Source organism: Sturnira hondurensis, unplaced genomic scaffold, assembly GCF_014824575.4.
Source record: "Sturnira hondurensis isolate 20B ecotype Veracruz unplaced genomic scaffold, ASM1482457v3 Scaffold0019835, whole genome shotgun sequence".
Lineage (NCBI taxonomy): Eukaryota > Metazoa > Chordata > Mammalia > Chiroptera > Phyllostomidae > Sturnira > Sturnira hondurensis.
In genome coordinates, this window is record NW_028092466.1 from 3891601 (window position 1) to 3910433 (window position 18833).

The 18833-nt window shown below is 50.0% G+C and overlaps 1 protein-coding gene across 3 annotated transcripts in view; it reads left to right on the plus strand.

The window, feature by feature from the left end:
* The window catches only part of PIK3R6 (phosphoinositide-3-kinase regulatory subunit 6), a 50517-nt gene that overhangs the window by 22686 nt on the left and 8998 nt on the right, over positions 1 to 18833 (plus strand). For 2 of the 3 annotated variants that reach the window (XM_037028258.1, XM_037028260.1), the window contains 10 exons: positions 2383 to 2548; positions 5252 to 5338; positions 6395 to 6818; positions 7106 to 7184; positions 7848 to 7970; positions 12064 to 12174; positions 13663 to 13753; positions 13970 to 14040; positions 14515 to 14605; positions 16873 to 16943. In XM_037028258.1, coding sequence (XP_036884153.1) covers positions 2383 to 2548; positions 5252 to 5338; positions 6395 to 6818; positions 7106 to 7184; positions 7848 to 7970; positions 12064 to 12174; positions 13663 to 13753; positions 13970 to 14040; positions 14515 to 14605; positions 16873 to 16943 — 1314 coding nt within the window. The remainder of the gene's footprint in view (positions 1 to 2382; positions 2549 to 5251; positions 5339 to 6394; positions 6819 to 7105; positions 7185 to 7847; positions 7971 to 12063; positions 12175 to 13662; positions 13754 to 13969; positions 14041 to 14514; positions 14606 to 16872; positions 16944 to 18833) is intronic. The other variant, XM_037028259.1, reaches the window with a different exon arrangement.

Below are 18833 nucleotides of genomic sequence, written 5' to 3' on the forward strand. Positions count from 1 at the left end.
TGGCCAGTCAATCTGATAGGTAGGCCTTATCTGGCTGCCAGTTCCCATCCTGTCTGCTGGGGACCTGGTCTGAGGCCCAGGTGTGGAGTCAGTTTGTCTCCCCGTGTGTCCAGGGAACCAGCAGACAAGGTCTGGAGACTAGGAAGTCAGCATGAGGCAACCTGTCTCTCTTACCCCCCGTATATGTTCTGGGTCCTAGAGATGGGTATCTCCAGGTAGGGCTGGCCGCTGGAGGGGTCAGGGAATGAGAACTAAGGGAGGCTTCTCTGCAAAGCCTTGAAGACAGGGATTTGGGGAGGGGCACAGGAAAGAGGCCAGGGCAGAAGTCTGAAGACACAGCTTTGAGAGTCAGCTCGCAGTGGGTCAGCAGCAGGACTGGGAACCAGCCACACCTGCTCGAGTTCTAATTGTCCCTTCTCATTTCTTCATTCTCCTGAGCTCCAGGAAGAGCTCGCCCCCAGCTGATTCCAGAGGGAGCTAGGGAGCTGCTCTGGCCTTTCAGCGCTGTCCTGAGATGGGGTGAGCGGGCTGGGCCATTACCCGTCCACACCTACTAGCAATTGCATGGACCGTCCTCCGGAAAGGGGCATGGCCTTGGAGAGGTGGCTTTCTTCAGCTGAGCACGATTTGGGGAGAGACTCAGCTGAGAGCTGCCAGCTGTCAGGCTCCCAGCAGCCAGGCTGACGGGCGCTTCAGTGCAGGGTAGCCACCCGGGCAAGTTTCACACCATCTCACTCAGAGTCAAAGTCAAGTCATTATAGTGGTCCACGAAGCCCTCAGGCCTGCCCCCCTCCCCCCTCTGCATCAGTTATGCACCTCCCACACTCTCCCTCTTTCTCTCGGCTCGCTTGCCTGTTTACTCAAAAGTTGTGTTATGGCGAGGCTTCCTTGACTGTTCTACCTAAAATTTCAGCCCCTCCCAAAATTTCACTCCCTCCTTTCCAGCTTTATATTCTCTTCAGCACTCCTTGTTATTTATCATACTGCAAACTGTGCCTGTCTTGCTTATTATCTCCCCCAACGCCCCCCCACACACACACTATAATATAAGCCTCACGAGGAATTTTTGTCTGTTTTGCTCATTGCTGTACCCTAGCACCTGGAACAGTGTTTGGCACCTGGTGGGTGCTCGATCAATAAATATTTCATCCATTTATTTATAATTAATTTATAAAATGAATAAATAGATGCGATGGTCCCCGTGGCCCCTGCCAGCTTCGATTCCATATCCCTCTGAATGCTTTTGTTCATCCAGTTGATCAATCAGTAAGTACCCGTCAGAGCCCTAGGTGGTCTGAATGACCCACTCTGCCTCAGCCTAGGGGGCTGAGACCAGTGCTCAGCAGACCCCTCGCACAGGAGAGACGAGAGGCAGTGCTGTCGTGCCTGCCCGTGTGACTCGTCTGGACCCTGCAACCACGGTTGTGAGAGGACTCGGTGGTGGTGAGCAGGATGAGGAAAGACAGCCAGGGAGCCAGGGAGCAGGTCTTCTCAGGGTGTTGGAGCTGCACCCCCGGAGGCAAAAGGACTCGCTGCTAAAGAGCGTGGAATGGCACCACCAGAAACTCTTTTGAAACCTGTTTCCGCTAAGGAGAAAAGCTCAGCTTCGTGTTAACCCCAATATCTTTAACTCTTACCCATTTCCATTTTTAGAAAATAGAAAGCAAACTTTGAGCTCTAAAGCCTTGGCAGGCCATAGCCGGTGGCTGGGTTGAGTAACAATGCTTTGTGATCATTAGTTATTTTCTATTTATGACAGGGGGCACTAACCTTTATATTCAGAGTAGCTATGTGAAATTTCCTTTTGAAATAATTTTGAACCAAAAAAGTGAGGCGATTCAAAGAAAAATAATGAGTAAATAATAGTATAGGTGCTATGTCAAAGCAGTATAAAAATGACAGAAGTTGAGGAAATAGTCAACAAATATTCATGGAGAACCTACTATGTGCCAGGAGATATCATAGGTGCTGGGATGCAGCTATAGGCAAAACAGACAAAACCATTACCATTCTGGAGTTCACATCCTGGTGGGAACAGAACGTTGATCCAGGTGCTTGGTGACGCTTCAAGCAGGGTGGGTGCCGGCGGCCATCCCTGCACGGCTGGGTTTCCCACATTACCGGGCACCAGTGTCTCCCCACACCGGGGTGGGGAGGTAGAGTGGGCCCGCAGCTGCAGGCAACTTCTGGTAACCGCTGTGGTGGGGCAGGAGCGGCGCTCTGAATGTGAGGCGCAGACGCCTTGGCAGGGAAGCTGTGTCCAGCTTCCTGGGCAGAGGGGAGGTGCCACATGGGCTTGCCCACGCACCCGCGGACTTGGCGTGGGAGCTGGGGTGGGTGGATGCTGGGCCTAGACCCAGGCTCTACATCCCTCTCCAACAGGCCAGCCCTCGTCGCGCCCTGGAACGCTACTTCCACGCCGTGGTGGCAGCCGTGGAACAGATGGCTAGCGAGCCCAGCTCAAGCCGGGTGGGACACCTGGAGAGGCTGGAGGAGATTTACTGCTCACTGCTGGGGCCAACGGCGGCCGCCAGGGGGCGCTGCGTAGGTAAGCGGCGGGTGGTCGGGGACCCTGCAAGGGACGCCAGAGAGCCAGACTGTACCTGCCTGGAATCTGCGGGCAGGGCTGAGCCCCGGGTTGAACACGTGACTGCTCTTAGTCTCCCGGGGGACTGAGGTGCCCAGAAACTTGGAAGGTTCTGGGCTAAGAAGGTGGATAATTTTTCATAACAACTGACACCCGCCTAGCACCCACTCTGCCCCAGTTGCTGTTCTTAGCACTTTATATGTTTAAATATATTAAATGTATTAAATCGAGGAATGCTTACAGTAAACTTATGAGATAGAAAAGTATTATCCCTATTTTACAGTTGAGAAAACTGACTTCGAAATAGGCTATAAATCTTGCCCGAGATTACCCAGCTACCTAAGCGGAGTGCCAAGATTCAAACCTAGGCTCTTTAGTTCTTAACCACTAAACTACAGTAACCAAAGGATATGATGGTCCAGGGACACTCTAAAGAACATCTAAAACAGCACCTTGGTCAATGTCACTTACATCTGGTGTCACCAATCTTTTTAAAGATTTTATTTATTTATTTATTTATTTCTAAAGGGAGAGGAAGGGAGGGAGAAAGAAGGAGAGAAACATCCATGTGTGAGAGATACATCCATCAGTTGCCTCTCTCACACCCCCAACTGGGGGGTGCCCTGGCCTGCAGCTCATTGTGTGCCCTGATGGGGAACTGAACTGGCAACCTTTTGGTTTGCAGGTTGGCACTCAATCCACTGAGCCACCGCCAGGGCCGGTGTCACCCATTTTTATTGTGTACGCTTCTTTTCTATTTGCATTTCTATAAGTCAGTGCAAGTCAATGTCATACAGCAATGGGAAGCAAGCCCATGTGGACTGGGAAATCCTCATGAGCCCCAAGGCGTGTCCTGGGACATGTGTATGTGGCTGTTGGAAGATGGTTCTAATTTGTGTCCTGTTTCGTGGTTGCCCAAAGCACCCATGTAATTCATTAGCCTGCATGTCACAGAACACACCATGCACCCTTAGGTACACAGCACCAACCTAAGGCCTGGAAGCCACGGGCAGAGGTCAATGTCCCAGCCCTGGAGCTTGACCTTGGTAACCCAGGGATGGTGGAGGCTGCGGAATTCAGAGTGAGGCAGGCAGGATGCCCTCCCAAGACACCCTCCACCATCTCGGCCTTCTGTCCTTTTGTTTTGCTTTATTTTTTTTTAAGATTTTATTTATTTATTTATCTTTAGAGGGGAAGGAGAGAGGGAGAGAAACATCAATGTATGGTTGCCTTTTGAGCGTCCCCTGCTGGGAGTTGGTCTGCAGGGAACCAGCCTGCAACCCAGGCATGTGCCGTGCCCTGACTGGGAATCGAACCATGATCCTCTGGTTCCCAGGCCCGCGCTCAATCCACTGAGCTACACCAGCCAGGACCTTTTGTTTTGCTTTAATATTCTAAACCTCCAAATACTTCTGTGCCTCTGAAAACTACATGGAAATGTCTGTTTATGAAGCTTCCCTCCTCCCAAAGCTGGGACAAACCCTGGGTGCAAATTTGGCTTGGCTCTTCTTGGGTACCACTTGCTAACTCAGCAGTAATTTTGCGTGGACAGAATGAGACCAGGCCTGGGCCACCCCCACCATTCCAGCCACGTCCAACATCTGCCTCCTCCCTTGACTTGTCCTGCGCACCTTAATGACCTGCCAGCACCCCTCCTGAGCCCCTGCTGCTTCTGGGGCAGCATATGATGGTAGTTTTGAGCACAGTGTCCTGGGTAAGAGCATGCACTCTGAAGCTGCTATACCTGGGCTCAAATTCTTCAAATTCTGACTGTGACTGTGTGGCCTTGGGCCACTTACTTAACCTCTCTGTGCCCCAGCCTCCCCCTCTGTAAAGTGAGGATAATGATACTATTGGTGGCCTATGGTCACTGGCAGGATCCCGTGAGATGATGGCAATGTGTGCAAGTTGAGGAGAAAGGCACCTGGCAGCAATAAGAAGTGCTCTGTGGGCATTAGTTGCTCTCTACTAGGGAAGCTTGCAGCTTTGTTAGGGAGGGAGCCATACTGTGTAGAAATTAAATCCTAAATTCTACACGTTAGGTGTGCCTAACATTCAGCCTGTAAGGTTGGCTAGGGAGGGGTGACAACAGGGGCTGGAGTGATCAGGAAGGCTCCTGGAAGGAGGCGAAGAGGAGGGGCTGGCCCTGCCCTCTCCCCTGGGCTGCAGAGGTCCTGTGCCTTCAGTACCTGGCTAATGAGTTCTCTTCAGCATCACCTACAGGAGCAAACGTTCATTGAGTGCCTGCTGTGCCCATGCTACTAGAAGAGATGCTGAGAAATACAGAGGCCTTCTCTCTTCTTCTGGATGTAGGCAGGGCATCTAAGAACAATGGGAAAGGCATCGGGGTTGGGGAGGGGAGGAGCCAACAGTAGGAGAAAATGTTGGGAAAAACTTCGAGCTGATTTGTGAAGGCTGACCTAGGAAGTTTGCAGGAAACAGGGAGCTTCTAAGCATTCTTGGGCAGGGAGGGGGTTAGGCCCTGGAGGAGTGGATGGTGGCAGAGGGAGAGAGGAGCTCAACAAGACCAGATGTGGGAGGACCAGGGTCTCTGCCACCCACCGCCTCTAGGCCCCATGTGGGAACTGGGGGTGGGATGGGGAGAGCAGAGGAGAGTCCCACAATCTTTTCCTCGTGGTCTCCACAGCCTGCTCCTTCCTTCAGGTGACCCCCTCTCAGACCGGCCACTGAACATCCCCCTGCCCAGCCCGATCATTACCTTGCACCTGTGGACTGATGAGGAGCAGCTCTGTGAGTCATGCCTTTGACCTCCTCTACGGGAGCTGGCTGGACACAGTGGCAAATGTGTGCCTGTGTACCTGTGCGTGTGTCTGCGTCAGTGTGCATCTGCCTGTGCGTCTATCGCGTCTGCAGGTCTGTGTGCACCCTGTGTGACTATGTATCTGTGTGTCTATTGTGTGCACTGATGTCTGTGTCCGTGCATGTCTTTGTGTGCATCTGTGTGTCTAGATGTGTCTCTGTGTGTGCATCCGTTGCGTGTCTATGTGTGTGCTGAGTTGTCCCGCACATCTAGAAGGAGAACATATTTTTCTTCATGTCAGAAGGGCTCAGCGCACTGGCCCCTGGCCTCACATGCCCAGTAAGCGCCACATGCCCATCTGATGCCAACAGACAATGAGTCCCCAAGTAGGAGGCAGCCACAAAAGAAGTTACGATTTCTGGAGCAGGAGAGGGCCTTGCACACTGGGGTTCCCCTCCCTCTGTCCCCTGGCTATTGTCAAGAGGGGAGGACAAAGGCACAGGTTGGAGTGAGCAGTGTGGGACCCGCAAACTGGGTTCACATCCGGGCACTCCCTTTTGCATGCTCGGTCACTCTAGACAGACTCAGTTTTCTCTCTGGGCCTCAGTTTCCTCATGGGAAATAAAATGAAGGTAGGTTAGAAAAGTCTGGAAGTTCTCCCAGGAGCTGATGGCCTGTCTCTGTGTCTCAGGGCAAGCACAGCAGTGGGAGAGCAGGAGGATGCTAGTTCGTGAATGTGAAAATGGGAGCTCTGGAGTGGGATGGGGGGGGCGGGCGGGGACTGGGGGAAGCAGATTTCTCTCCTGTGAGACTTCTCGGGGCCTTTAAGATGTTTACTGAAGAAACTCAAGTGGTGGCAGGCCTGTGGGGTTCTCAGTTCACTGGCCACAGAACCTCTGCTCCTTTGTGGAGCACCTCGTGGGGCTTCTGTTCAGCTAAACAGTGTCTGAGGAACACAGAACCCCCCCCCCCCCCCTCCCCCGCGCTGCCCCATGAGGCCTTACACGCCCTCTCTGCCGGCGGTCCCTTTGTTCCCCAAATCGCAGGGAAGGAACTGGTGCTCTTCCTGCGCCCGAGGTCCTTGCTGCGCCTCAGCGCTGACTTGGAGGCCCTGGATCTGCAGGGCCTCCTGCCAGACCGGGCGCTGGCTCGGGAGTCCGTGCTGTCCACGGACAGTGGCATTGAACGGGACCTTCCTCTGGGGGCGGAGGAGCCACCCACGACCCGCGGCTCAGAGATGGAGCACGCCGGATTGCAGCGCAAAGGGGGCATCAAGAAGCGGGTGTGGCCCCCGGACATCTTGGTGCCCGGCAGCTGGGATGGGCCCCCGGGGCTGCACCGGAGGACGGGCAGGCCCAGCGGGGATGGAGAACTGCTGCCCGGTGTCTCCCGGCTGCACACGGCCCGGGTGCTGGTGCTGGGCGACGACAGGATGCTGGGGCGCCTGGCCCGGGCCTACCACAGCCTCAGGTAGGGCCCCAGAGGGGTGGTGTGGGGCGGGGTGTGGGTGCGAGGGCGCGAGGGTGGGCAGTGAGGGATCTAGGAGTGGTTGGGGAGGACCAGGAGGCAGAGGCCGGGGGAGGATTGGGGAGGATGGTGTGCAGTGCGAGCGTTCTGTAGATGAGAAAACAGGCTCAGAAAGACTAGGTAAATTGCCCAAAGTCATGCTATAATAAAGAGCAGGACAGAATGTGGAACCAAGTCTGCCTGCAGCCAAGCCCCTGCCCTGACCCCTGCACTCTGCTGCCCCTCACCAGGAAACGGGAGACCCAGATGTTCTGCCTCACCCCGCGGCTGAGCCTGCAGCTCTACTACATCCCTGTGCTGACGCCTGAGGTGGCTGGTCAGGGAGGTGGGCTGTGGGGAGGGGAGAAGAGTGGAGGAGCAGGGGTGTGGGCAGGGGCTGGGCAGGGACCCAGGGCAGCCTGGCCTCCCCTGGCCCAGGAACTGGGGTCGCCCTGCCTTGGGATGTGGAGCTGGGAGAGACGGCAGGGTTTCCTGTCCCAGAAGCCGTAGACTTGGCCTGTGGGCTGGCTGTGGCCAGAGAGGTGTTCTCTCACAGTGGCAGCCTGCCGGTTGCTGGTTTTCACTTTGGTTTTGTAATTGGATTAATCACAAGCTTCTTGGAATTTCAGGCAGTGAAAGCCCATTGGTCTGCTGGGGGAGAGGGAGGCCTGCCTGTGGTTTCTCATGTCTGTTGCCCACTCAGCTTCTTATTGGGACATCTTAAATTCAAAGCGACACTTGTCTCTCTGCTTTTAAGGCTGATGATTATGTCTCAATGTCCCTGGCAAATGGCCCTCAGAGAAGGGTATTCCAGCTTCATCTGAGGTGTAACAGCGAACAGTCTTTACAGGGTGCGCAAATGGCCACGAGAAGCTGACATTCGATCACATTCCCAAAGCTGGTTTTGCCTAGGACTGGTACCTGGGGACCCTCTGGCCAGGAAGAGTGTCGGAAAGAAGGCCTGATGGGCATGACTCATTTCTTTGTCCTCAGACACTGGCATCGTCCAGGCACTCAGAGCTGGGAGAGCTGGCCGCCTTCCTGGGCCGGGCAGACCCGTGGTATGAGAGCACCATCAATACCCTGTGCCCGGCCATCCACAAGCTGGCAGAGATGGTAGGGGCAGAGAGGGTAGGAGGGTGGGAGGGGCCGTTTCAGATATTACTCTTGTCCCTTGACCTCGGGAGTCAGTCCAAGGGGCCCCCTGGTTGAAGGAGGCAGGACAGGAATGTAGGAGAGAACTCCAACCAGCTGGTTGTTGGGGTTCACTCGGAACACGTACCAAGCACAACAGCCCTCCAATCTATGGGTTCTGCGTGTGCAGATTCAACTAGCCTGGAGCGGGGGAATATTCAGGAAGAACAAGTTACGTTGTTGCTGACATATACAGTGTTGTTAGACCTCCGATGGTTACATCGTCCTGAACACGTAGCAGGATCTTGTCCTTGTCATTATTCCCTAAATAGTACAGTGTGACAACTATTTATGTAGCATTTCCATTGTATTAGGTATTATAAGTAATCTAGAGATGACTTGAAGTGTACAAGCCATAGGTTACATGTAAATACCGAGCCACTTTTTATATGGGGACATAGGGGCATCCACAGATTCTGGTATCCACGGGGGTCCTGGAACCAACCCCCTGTGGATTATGAGGGATGACTACACTTCAGACAAAACCACTGTGGAAAAGATGAAGTAAAACATCCTTTCATAAGTATGCAGGCCAGTTATTTTCCTTCTCTTGTGCGTTTCCTGTGATGTTTTCTTTGTGCTGATAATAGGCAATGCTTCCTGAGCACTCCACGTGCCAGCTGCTGCTCTAAATGTTCACACACGACCTCCCTACCAAGGAGATACTCGCGCTGGCAGGTGCCGTTTTCTCCATATCCGCATCTTTCAGGCCCAGCAGCCAAGGCACAGAGACGAGGGAACTTGCCCCAGTAGAGTCCCATTTGGAGCCAGGCAGCTTGATTCCAGAGCACATTCTCTATTTTTTTAAATATACTTTATTGATTATGCCATTATAGTTGTCCCATTCCCCCCTTCACTCCCCTCCACCCTGCACACCCCTCCCCCACCATTCCCCCCCTTTTGTTCATGTCCATGTGTCACAAGTTCTTTAGTTTCTGTATTTCCCATAGTATTCCTCCCCCTCTTGTCTATTTTCTGCCTACCTTCTGTGCTACTTATTCTCTGTACCTTCTCCCCACTTCTCCTCCTCCCACTTCCCTGTTACTAACCTTCCATGTGATCTCCATTTCTATGGTTCTACTCCCAATCTAGCTGTCCTCTTAATATGCTTTTTAGGTGTGGTTGTTAATAACCGTGAGTTTGCTGTCCTTTCACTGTTCATATTTTTTATCTTCTTTTTCTTAGATAAGTCCCTTTAGCATTTCATATAATAAGGGCGTGGTGATGATGAACTCCTCAAATTTGACCTTATCTGAGAAGCACTTTATCTGTCCTTCTATTCTAAATGAAAGCTTTGCTGGATAGAGCCATCTTGGATTGGCCTTTGGATTTCATGACTTGGAATACTTCTTTCCAGCCCCTTCTTGCCTGTAAGGTCTTTTGAGAAATCAGCTGACAGTCTGATGGGTACTCCTTTGTAGGTGACTGTCCCCTTATGTCTTGCTGCTTCTAGAATTCTCTTCTTCATTTTAATCTTGGCTAATGTTATTATGATGTGCCTTGGTGTGTTCCTCCTTGGGTCCAACTTCTTTGGGACTCTCTGAGCTTCCTGGACTTCCTGGAAGTCTATTTCCTTTGCCAGACTGGGGAAGTTCTCCTTTATTATTTGTTCAAATAAGTTTTCCGCTCGTGGCTGTTCCTCTTCCCCTTCTGGCACATTCTCTTAAACACAAACCGCAGCGCGGCCCTAACCCCAGCTGGTGGCAGGAAGCTGGTCTTTTACTGATTTGCAAAGACCTGGATGTAGGACAAGAATCTAATCCTTTCTGCATCACGTGTGCTGCGAACATTTTATTCCCCTCGGTTATTTGCCTATCAGTCATGTCAGTAGTGATGTTTGATCTTCAAAAGCCTATATTTTATGTGGTCACACATAGCACTTTTATGCTTTGAGAGGACTACTCTACTGAGTAAATTATATCCAAGATTAAACAAATACTCACCAGTAACTTACTCCAATACTTTTAATATCTCAACTGTTACATTTAAATAACCCATCTGCAATTAATTTCAGTATTTAGTAGGAAGTATGTACCATATTTTGCCATGTATAATGTGTACTTTTTGCCCAAATTTTTGAGGGAAAAATAAGGATGCTCATTATACATGGGTAGTACCAACTCTGTATCTGTATAAATGTTTTTAATTCTGTTATTTATGCTTATGCATTAAAAGTGTAACTCTAGAAAGCAATAATGATATCTGTGTGCAAAATAATACCTGGGAATATGATAATCAATTTTGTTTCTAAATATAGATAATTGAATTTAAAAATTATAGTGAAAGATTTTTTTCCTGAAAGTTTGGGCCCAAAATGTGTATGTGCATTATACATGAGAGTACATTAAACATGGCAAATTATGGTAATTTTACTTTTTTCAAATGTTTAGCCAGTTTTCCTAAGCTATTTATTGCATAAACCATCTTGCCCCATCAATCTGAAATGCCATTTTATCATTTATTAAATTCTAACATATGCTTGAGTTTATTTCTGGGTACCTATTTTTTCTCATTGGTCTATTCAGCCCTGTGCAAATTCTCACTTTTATATTTTAATAGCTGTCAGGGTAAATCTACCCCATAACTCCTGTGTTTTTTAAACTTCTCAGAATGTGCTTATTTATATTTCCAGATAAACTTTAGAATTTTTTTCATTTTGTTTTTAATCCCCTTGGAATTTTGATCAAAATTTGAAGGAGAATTAACACCTTTAGCACGTTAAGTCAGCTCTCTGGGACTGTAGTAGAACTCTCTATTTGCTAAATCATTGTGTGTATTCTTCAGGGTAGCAGTACGGTTTTCAGCATATAGATTTTATCTATTTCTTGCTAAATCTACCCTCATGTTCAATAGTTTTTTTCTTGAATTGTGGTTGGTATCTTCCTCCCATGTTTTTGGACAATAGTTACTGCTAGTATAAAAGGTTCCTATTGATTTTTGTGTATTTATTTTCAAACTTGCCACTTTACTGACCCTTCATTTTGCTTTATTGCCTGATTGATTGGGGTTCTTCTAATTGCTTTTATTTGAATGAAGATGTTGGGGGCAGGCATGTTTTCTGAATTATTGCTTATCTGAAAATGTTTGCATGTGCATGAAAGACTGTTTAGCTGGGTATTAAAACACCTTTTCCTTGAAACTTGGAGGATATTACAGGAAGAACATCTGATGTAGGTTTCATTTATGTGCCTTTATTGGTAGCTTTCCTCCATGTGATTACACATATAAGATTTTGGTTTGTCCCTGCTCTCTTTCTCTTATAATTAACAATTTGCGTGACCCTTGTACTTACTCCAAAAGCAGTTTCCACATGAAGAGTCAGGAAACAGTGTGAGCAGTGTGGCATCATTAGAATAAATTGATAGTTCCTCAGCGTGACCCTTTTGAAGGGACCAGTATTTCAGAAGACCAGATGTGAAAACCAAAAGAGGTGTTATAGGATCATATACAAGGTGGATTAGATCAATTCTGAGCCTCTTTCCAACCCTGATACTCTCAGGTTCTATGCAGACATTCTGTTCTGTTTACCTAAAATACCCTGTCATTATGCTTTAGAGCTACGTGTGGTGGGGAAGGCCTGCAGGACATGGCACTAGTCCTCTCCCAATAACGTACAAATGAATTAGTTTGTTAATATGTTCAGATACCACAAGAACTGAAAGAGACATCAGATCTTCTGGTTCAACCTCTCATGCTCAAGGTCAGGGAGTAGCAAACCCAAACCCAGAGCCCAGTCAGACTCTCCCCTCGTCAGTCATATCGTCAAGCACCTTGTCTGCCCCACAAGCACCCAGCACAGTGCCCTACTCACAGAGACACCCACTATGTCTCTGTGCGGTTAAAATTAATTGGAGTCCCTGGGGTGGTGAGACCCTGGACAGGTGTCTTGGGCGGTAGGAAAGGCTTGGACTGTGCTGAAGGGCCGGCAGGGTTAGTGCGTCACAGAGGATGTGTGGGGGCACCATCCATGGTGACATGGAAGGAGGTCACTGAAAACATGTTCTGTCCCTCGCAGCCACCCTCCTTGGACACATCCCAAAATGTAGATCCCTTCATCCTGGATGTCATCACCTACTATGTTCGCATGGGCACCCAACCCATCTATTTCCAGATCTACACAGTCAAGGTAAGCTCTCCACCTGTGCGGCTGCCTGCCGGACCCCAGGGCCCCACACCCTAAATACCTGGCTCTGGGCAAGCACAGCTTACCAGGGGGAAAGTCATAAACTCACTCAGAGACTCTTGGTTTTCTATTTTATCTTCTCAATCTCTGGATTTCTGAGAGCAGCTGCAGACTGATTTCTAAGGGCCACCTCTGCCTCTGGCTTCCTAGCGTGCTGAGCTCTCACTCTGCTTACTGTGCTGTATCTTTTCCTTGTTGCCTTCCTGATGACCTAAATGAGGGATTTAGGCTCTTCCCTTGATTTTCAAAATGCACACCAAAACAACAAAAAATAGACAAATGAAAAAACAGATGTTCAAAGGTCCCTGGTAGAGGGAGTATACATCTCAGCAACACAAATGACAAAACTGAAGCGCAGGTAGCTGTCACTGCCCTTCCACCAAGGCCCGAGAGCACACCTGCAGCTCAACTGAGCCAGTTTCCCCATGTGCTGCAGTGAGGGGACCACACACCACGGAGAACCACAGGGCATCTCGGGACGAGACTGTTAGCGAGAACTTGCAGGGTCTGGCCTCCCGCTGGGTGATCTGGGAGAGGGCTCCCAGAGCAAGAGTCGGCAGCAGGACTGGGCATCTCAGTAGTTCTGTTATTCTTTGGCTCTAAGAAACAGCAGCTGCTCCTTATTTGCTAGGATGGGAAGGTAAAGGACGTGGCCTGTGTTCAGATGAGACAGTGGCCTCGTCTAGTTTCTCTCTGGACCCAACACAGTCCCAAAGCGGCCTTGCCTAACAAGGCTGAAGATGCTGGCATCTGTGAAGCTGTTTATGGTCAGCAGAACACCGAAACCTCACTGTAGGTACCGGCCGGCTCCCAGCTTCTGGCGGTCATGTTTTTCCCTTTCCATCCCTGTTGTTTTGAGAATCCTGCAGCCACACTTCCCCACTGTTCCAACATCCTCCCTCTTGCCCTGTCCACACCTTGCCTCACTCCTCTTTTGCTCCCTGCAAACCCTCCTCCCCAGGTCTCACTGAGAACCAATCAGTGGTCACTAGCCCTTCCCATGTGCAGCCCCATGCTTCTCTGTGAACACCCAAGGGCTGTCAGGTTCTGCTCTCTGGCCCTCACCCTTTCTTCCTCCCCTACTGGTGTATACAAGGGATCATATTACTCTCCTTCATGTGAGTTTGTCCCCCACTCCTGCTATCCCCATTAGTGGAGGTTATAGGGAGTTTGGGTTTCAAGAATACTTCCTCCACTGTTTATAAATATATTGCTGTATGTATGATAGGTGCATAGACAGACGACAGAGTCAGATCCAGGCAATCACTGGATTTGGCTCAGAATCTGTTGGCAGGATGGGCAGGGGGACGCTGACTTGCTTCTCTACTCCCCCAGACACCTGCAACACCCCTGGGCTCTGGGGTTGGAGGGGCAGCTGCCTCTGGCAGAGAGCCATCTTCTCCAACCTCCTCCCTCCCTCCCTCTCTCCAGATCTTCTTCAGTGACCTGAGCCAGGACTCTGTAGAGGACATTTTCCTCACTGAGCTGAAGGTGAAGATCCAAGACTCTAAATTCCCCAAAGGTGAGCCTCTGCTCCCCTTTTCCAGAGCTCACCCCAGCTCAGCTGCCCCAACCCCCCTTTTCAGAAAGTCCTCCCATCTCTCTCTGATGAATATGGTGGTGATTTTGGCCCCCTCCAAGCTCACCCAGACTGACAGTCAGCCTGGCACTCCTGAGGCTCAGTAACATGGTGGGGAGGACCTCCCACCTTCGATTCAACCTCTTCTCATCTTCTCAGATGGTTCCTCGCCCAGGAGGAGGGGCATAGTCGAGAGCCCCGGGGCTGAGCTCTCCCTGGGCTACCAGAAGGTCAGTCGGTGGCGCGGGTGTGGTCGGGAGGCACAGACGGGTGGAAGCAGGTGTCGGGAGCATGTCGGGTGGGGGAGCAGACAGAGTCAGAGGAACCTTCTGACCTTCCTGGGCACTGCCTGCAGTCTCCCAGCTTTCAGAGGATTTTGCAGCAATGGGAGGATTATGAATGGCCTCACATGTAGACCAGGGAGGGATCTGATTTAAGGAACAAGGGGGCTGTCCTCTTGCTCAAAAATGCCTTCCTCACTGGCTGACCAGATGCCCTAGAGAGAAGTCCTTTGGGTCTAGAAGGCTGTACATGCCCCCTGGGGCCAAGAGTGACCTGAGCCCTTATCCTGTGTCCCATTATTGGACATTAATCTCACGGGCAAGGCTCTCGGACAGGGGCTGGGAGCAAGACTGTGGGTGTGAGGATGTGTGGGGTGAGGCCGTCCCGAGGATCCCTATCTGTGCCCGCATCTCCCTCCCTAGGCCCTGCTCAGCGGCCGGACCCGAGAGGTTACCATTTCCCTGAGGGCCACTGGGCTGGTCCTGAAGGCCCTTCCAGCCAGGGACACTGATGGTGAGGAGTTGGGAAAGCAGAGCAGAGGGAGAGTGAAGGGGCAAGCAGGGGAGAGAAGGAGAGCGGGTTGAATGATGGGACGGGAGGTGAACCGAGGGAAGGAGGCCTTCCACCCCTCCCCGGGATCCTGGACGGGGTGGAGCTGCTGCCCACACTGGGCCTCGGGCTGGGCCCAGGCTGCTGAGTGAAGTACGGTCCCCACCCTCAGATGCTTACCGTCACGTGGCACGAGCTCTAGCACTGGGCTACGCCTCTACAGCCTGATGAAGGTGCAGGGACAGCGTGGAGGAGGTGCAGTTGGCCTCCCGCCTCTCCTTTGGGGCTGCAGAGTTTGAGTTTTGTTTGGAAATTTTTTATTTTGAATGCTGTTCCATTGGGCAGGTACTTGCCAGTTCACAAAAGGCACTACTAATCCAAATTATCTAATTCTGGCTAAATGTAGTTCTAGATATAATATTAGATAATAATATAGTTATATAATTGCCTAAATCTAAAATTGAGATAACAAAAGATACCAATTTATGCACATATAATTATATGCATACATTATAAATATGAGCTACTCCGCTAGCTCCCTGGTCTTCTGGGACAGTGAAAAGTTGGTAATGGGGATTACTAACCATTACACACGTTAATCAGAGGCCAGATGAGGTTCTATATCAAATATATTTACTCTTTTAAGCTTGTTTACCCTGTGAGATAGATATTATTTGTATAAGCAACTTTTTACCGGAGAGGAGATTGAAGCAAAGAGAATAGCTTGCCCAAGGTCACGTCTACCACAAGAGCTGTGTCCCTCACTGCTGTGTCCCACCACCCCCTCTTGTGATTGCCAAATCTCAACAGACCAGACATAAAGGGTGCGACCCACAGGTGCTTGTGGAAGATTTTCTCAGAGCAAACAAGAAAGCTTACCCAGGCAGAAATGCGGCTCATTGGCTGCTCTACCCCCAGTACCTGTACATGGTCTGTTGCATAGTAGAGGCTCAATAAACATTTACTGAATAAATGAAGTGCTACTTGACACCCAAACATTTGTTTTAAAAAGAATGGATGGATCTGAAATGTCCCAGAGAAACACAGAGTGAAAATACATATTGGCCAGCCTGGAAGCCTCTGAGGGACCGGTCTCTGACCCTCTCTCCTCTATGGTCAGAGCACGAGCAGTTGCTCGGTCTCCGAAACCCTCTGCGGCTCTGCCAGTGTTCCAATTATGGCACCTGTCGTCGGAGGCATTTGTGTTTGTGTCTGGGCACCATCCCTCCCAGATTCCCTTGGCATCTGGCATAAAGGGAAAACTCAAAAAATAGTCACTGATTTCACCACTTCTTGATAAAATGGCTTCTAGGCAGGTTGAATTCCTGGGTGACATGTGAGTCATTCTTTCGTTGTTGGTCTCTAACTCCGTGAAGGAGGCGTGTGACTTTGGAATAGAGGTGACCGCAGAGTGGGTCAAGATCACAGAGTATAGAACCAGAAGGGCCGGCTTCAGAGCCAGCTTTGCCACTTGCCACTGTGTGTGACCTGGGGCAAGTTACTCGTGACCTCTCTACCTGTTTTTTTCACTTCTAACATGGATATAAGGTACTAATTTATGTGCATAGAGTAAATTATCATGAAAATTTTCTTACTGTGAAAATTGTACTTCTTCTATTTCCTTCACAAGACTCCCACTGATCACCCGACTCTGACTTATGCCTCTTCCAAGTGTCCCATCACAAAACCCTATCAGAACTGATGCCCGAACCCTCCTCAGAGGCACAGAACCTGCCTGAGCAGGGAGAAGGGAGAACCTGGTAGCAGTCATGCAGTAATGATTTTTGACACATTATACACTATTATGAAAGTCAAGGCCCTCCCACACCTCTGTGGTGCCTGTGTAGTGCTCAGATCCGGGCTGGGTGTTCCTTCGTTTTTAGCACGCCCAGTAGCTGTGAAGAAGTTCAACAGAAGTTCCTTTCATTGGAAAAGGGGTATGAAGGAGGTGAAGAAAGGGATCTGGACTGGCTGCCTGAGGATGCAGAAACTGGTTTCACCAGGGAAGGGAATGGATGATCGGGAAAGGACTGAAAATTGGCTAGGTCCAAGGTGGAGTCAGGAAGCGGCTAAGCAGGATGGGGGAGGAAGTTAATATGGGGAGGCTCGGTCTCTTCTTAGGACCTAGAATCTCAAACTCTCCCACTTCCCTGAAGGCCAATTTGTAGCTTCTCCTCCATCTCATTCCTCCCCCCCACTCCCCCCCCCCCCCACTGCTGCTTTCCTTACAGACCACACGTGCCTGAATGTTAGCGTGACAGAGGTTGTCAAGTCGTCCAACTTGGCAGGAAGGTCCTTCTCCGTAAGTACTGGGCAGAATGGGAACTGGGGATATTTAAATAGGGTAGGCGGCCAGGGAGCTCAGGGGGAAGGGTGGTCAGAGAAAGGGACTTGTGAGCCTTTCTGAGCCTTTACTATGGAAGCAGGTCTTCCTATCAGAAAGACTCTACTTTCTAATCAGTCAGTTTGAAATATTGAGCATCATCTGGCATAAATAAGGCGTTATAAGCATTAAGGCCTTGTTTTCCACCTGCTGGCCACCTGAAGACCTAAGACGTATGGAGATAACTACAAAATGCACTCACATTCTGGCTGCTCAACAGCCCGACTCCTAAACGAATATTCCCAACCTCTGACCAGGTCAAATCAGTTCTTTCAGCCTCATTGCTCTACTCCTGCCCTTTGCCCTTATTCATACGTATTGGTATGAAATCCCTTATTAATATGGATTTATCCATCTCCATCCTATCTGATGGCCTCTCTGAAATTCACTTCTCTACTCGGCTGGGCCTTGGGTCCCATGATTACACCTGAACCCTGCTCTCAGATACCCTCAACTACCAGGCAGACCCTGACTTCAGATCGAGCCCCCTCCTCGGTCTGTGTGCCCAGGTGGCTGAGTGGTTCTGAACTAAACCCTGCACCCATGTGCCGCAGATCAAGGCCACAGCAAACTCATGACCTCCCACCTCGATGGGTCCTCCGCATCACTCTGCCCCCTTCTCTTCCATTTCCTCCGGGCTCTTCTCCATCTGTTTCCAGTTCTGTTTTCTCCAACTTTGACCCTCCCCCATTACTGCTCCTTCCTCTTAGCTTATAAACATGCTCAAGTCTTTTCCATCCTAGAACAAAAAATCTCTACCCAACTGCCTCTCTAGCTACCACTGTATCTCCTTCCTTTTTTTCTCAGTCAGGCTGCTGGTAAGATACCTCCAGAGGAGTTTCCAGTTCCTTACTGATAGTGGCTGGGAGCCCGGGCCCGGACGGGGTCTGCCTCAGGCCACCCTGTGGTGCGTGGGTTCTTGACTTTGTGCAGAAAAGATTTCACAACATGAGACCAGCTGATTTTGAGAGGATTTTTATTAAAGCTGGAGACAGTGAAACAAAGAAAGGACTTAGGGTAGATGAAGCAACAGGAGGGTAACAGAAGAGAACCTAGGCATGGCTTTGGCTCCCTAGAAACCTTATAGAAAGGAATGAGCCAAGGCAGAGCGGCTGTTAGCTCACCGGGAAGACGGAGAAAAAGGAGGCCTTGGAGGATCAGGAGGTCGGCACAGGGCCAGCTGCCACTGCTGCTGCTGCTCCGCTGGTTGCATGGGGTTCCCTGGAGTGTAGTAGGAAGTAAGAAGTTCATGCCTGAGAAGGGGCATGGGCATGCTCTAAAGCAAGCACTGGGTCTTTCTTGAGGGTTTTTTTCCCTGTAGACAAGAATCTTGGGGTTTCAGTAGAATATTAATCAGTTTTCCAACTGTGTTTTTATTGTAATATGCTGATGTATCAAAATGAGTGTGAAAGGTAGTTGGGGTTATTTCTTGTCTGCGTTACTGTTTTCCTTTGTCTTGGGTCTGTCTGGCTCTAATTGGGTCTTTGTTATTTGTTTCCCTGATTTTATCTGGCCTTGGGTTTAGCTGGCACAAAAGCATTAATTGGGTCTCTGTTCTCTATCTCCCCAACCAAGGTGATTTAAGCTATGTGTATTCTCTGGTTAGGGAAGAGTGGTATAAACCGTCTGCTCTTGTGTCCTTAGTTAGGGAAGATAAGGTCTTGCAGTGCACTAGCTGGCTGTAAGTTCTTCACACCGACTGGCCTTATTTAATGATTTCATCTCAGTTTCCCCGTTCCACTTGCCCAGGAGTTCTCCTGCTTCTTGCTGTCCTGCCTTGTTCCCAATAACTGTCCTATCCACCGCCAT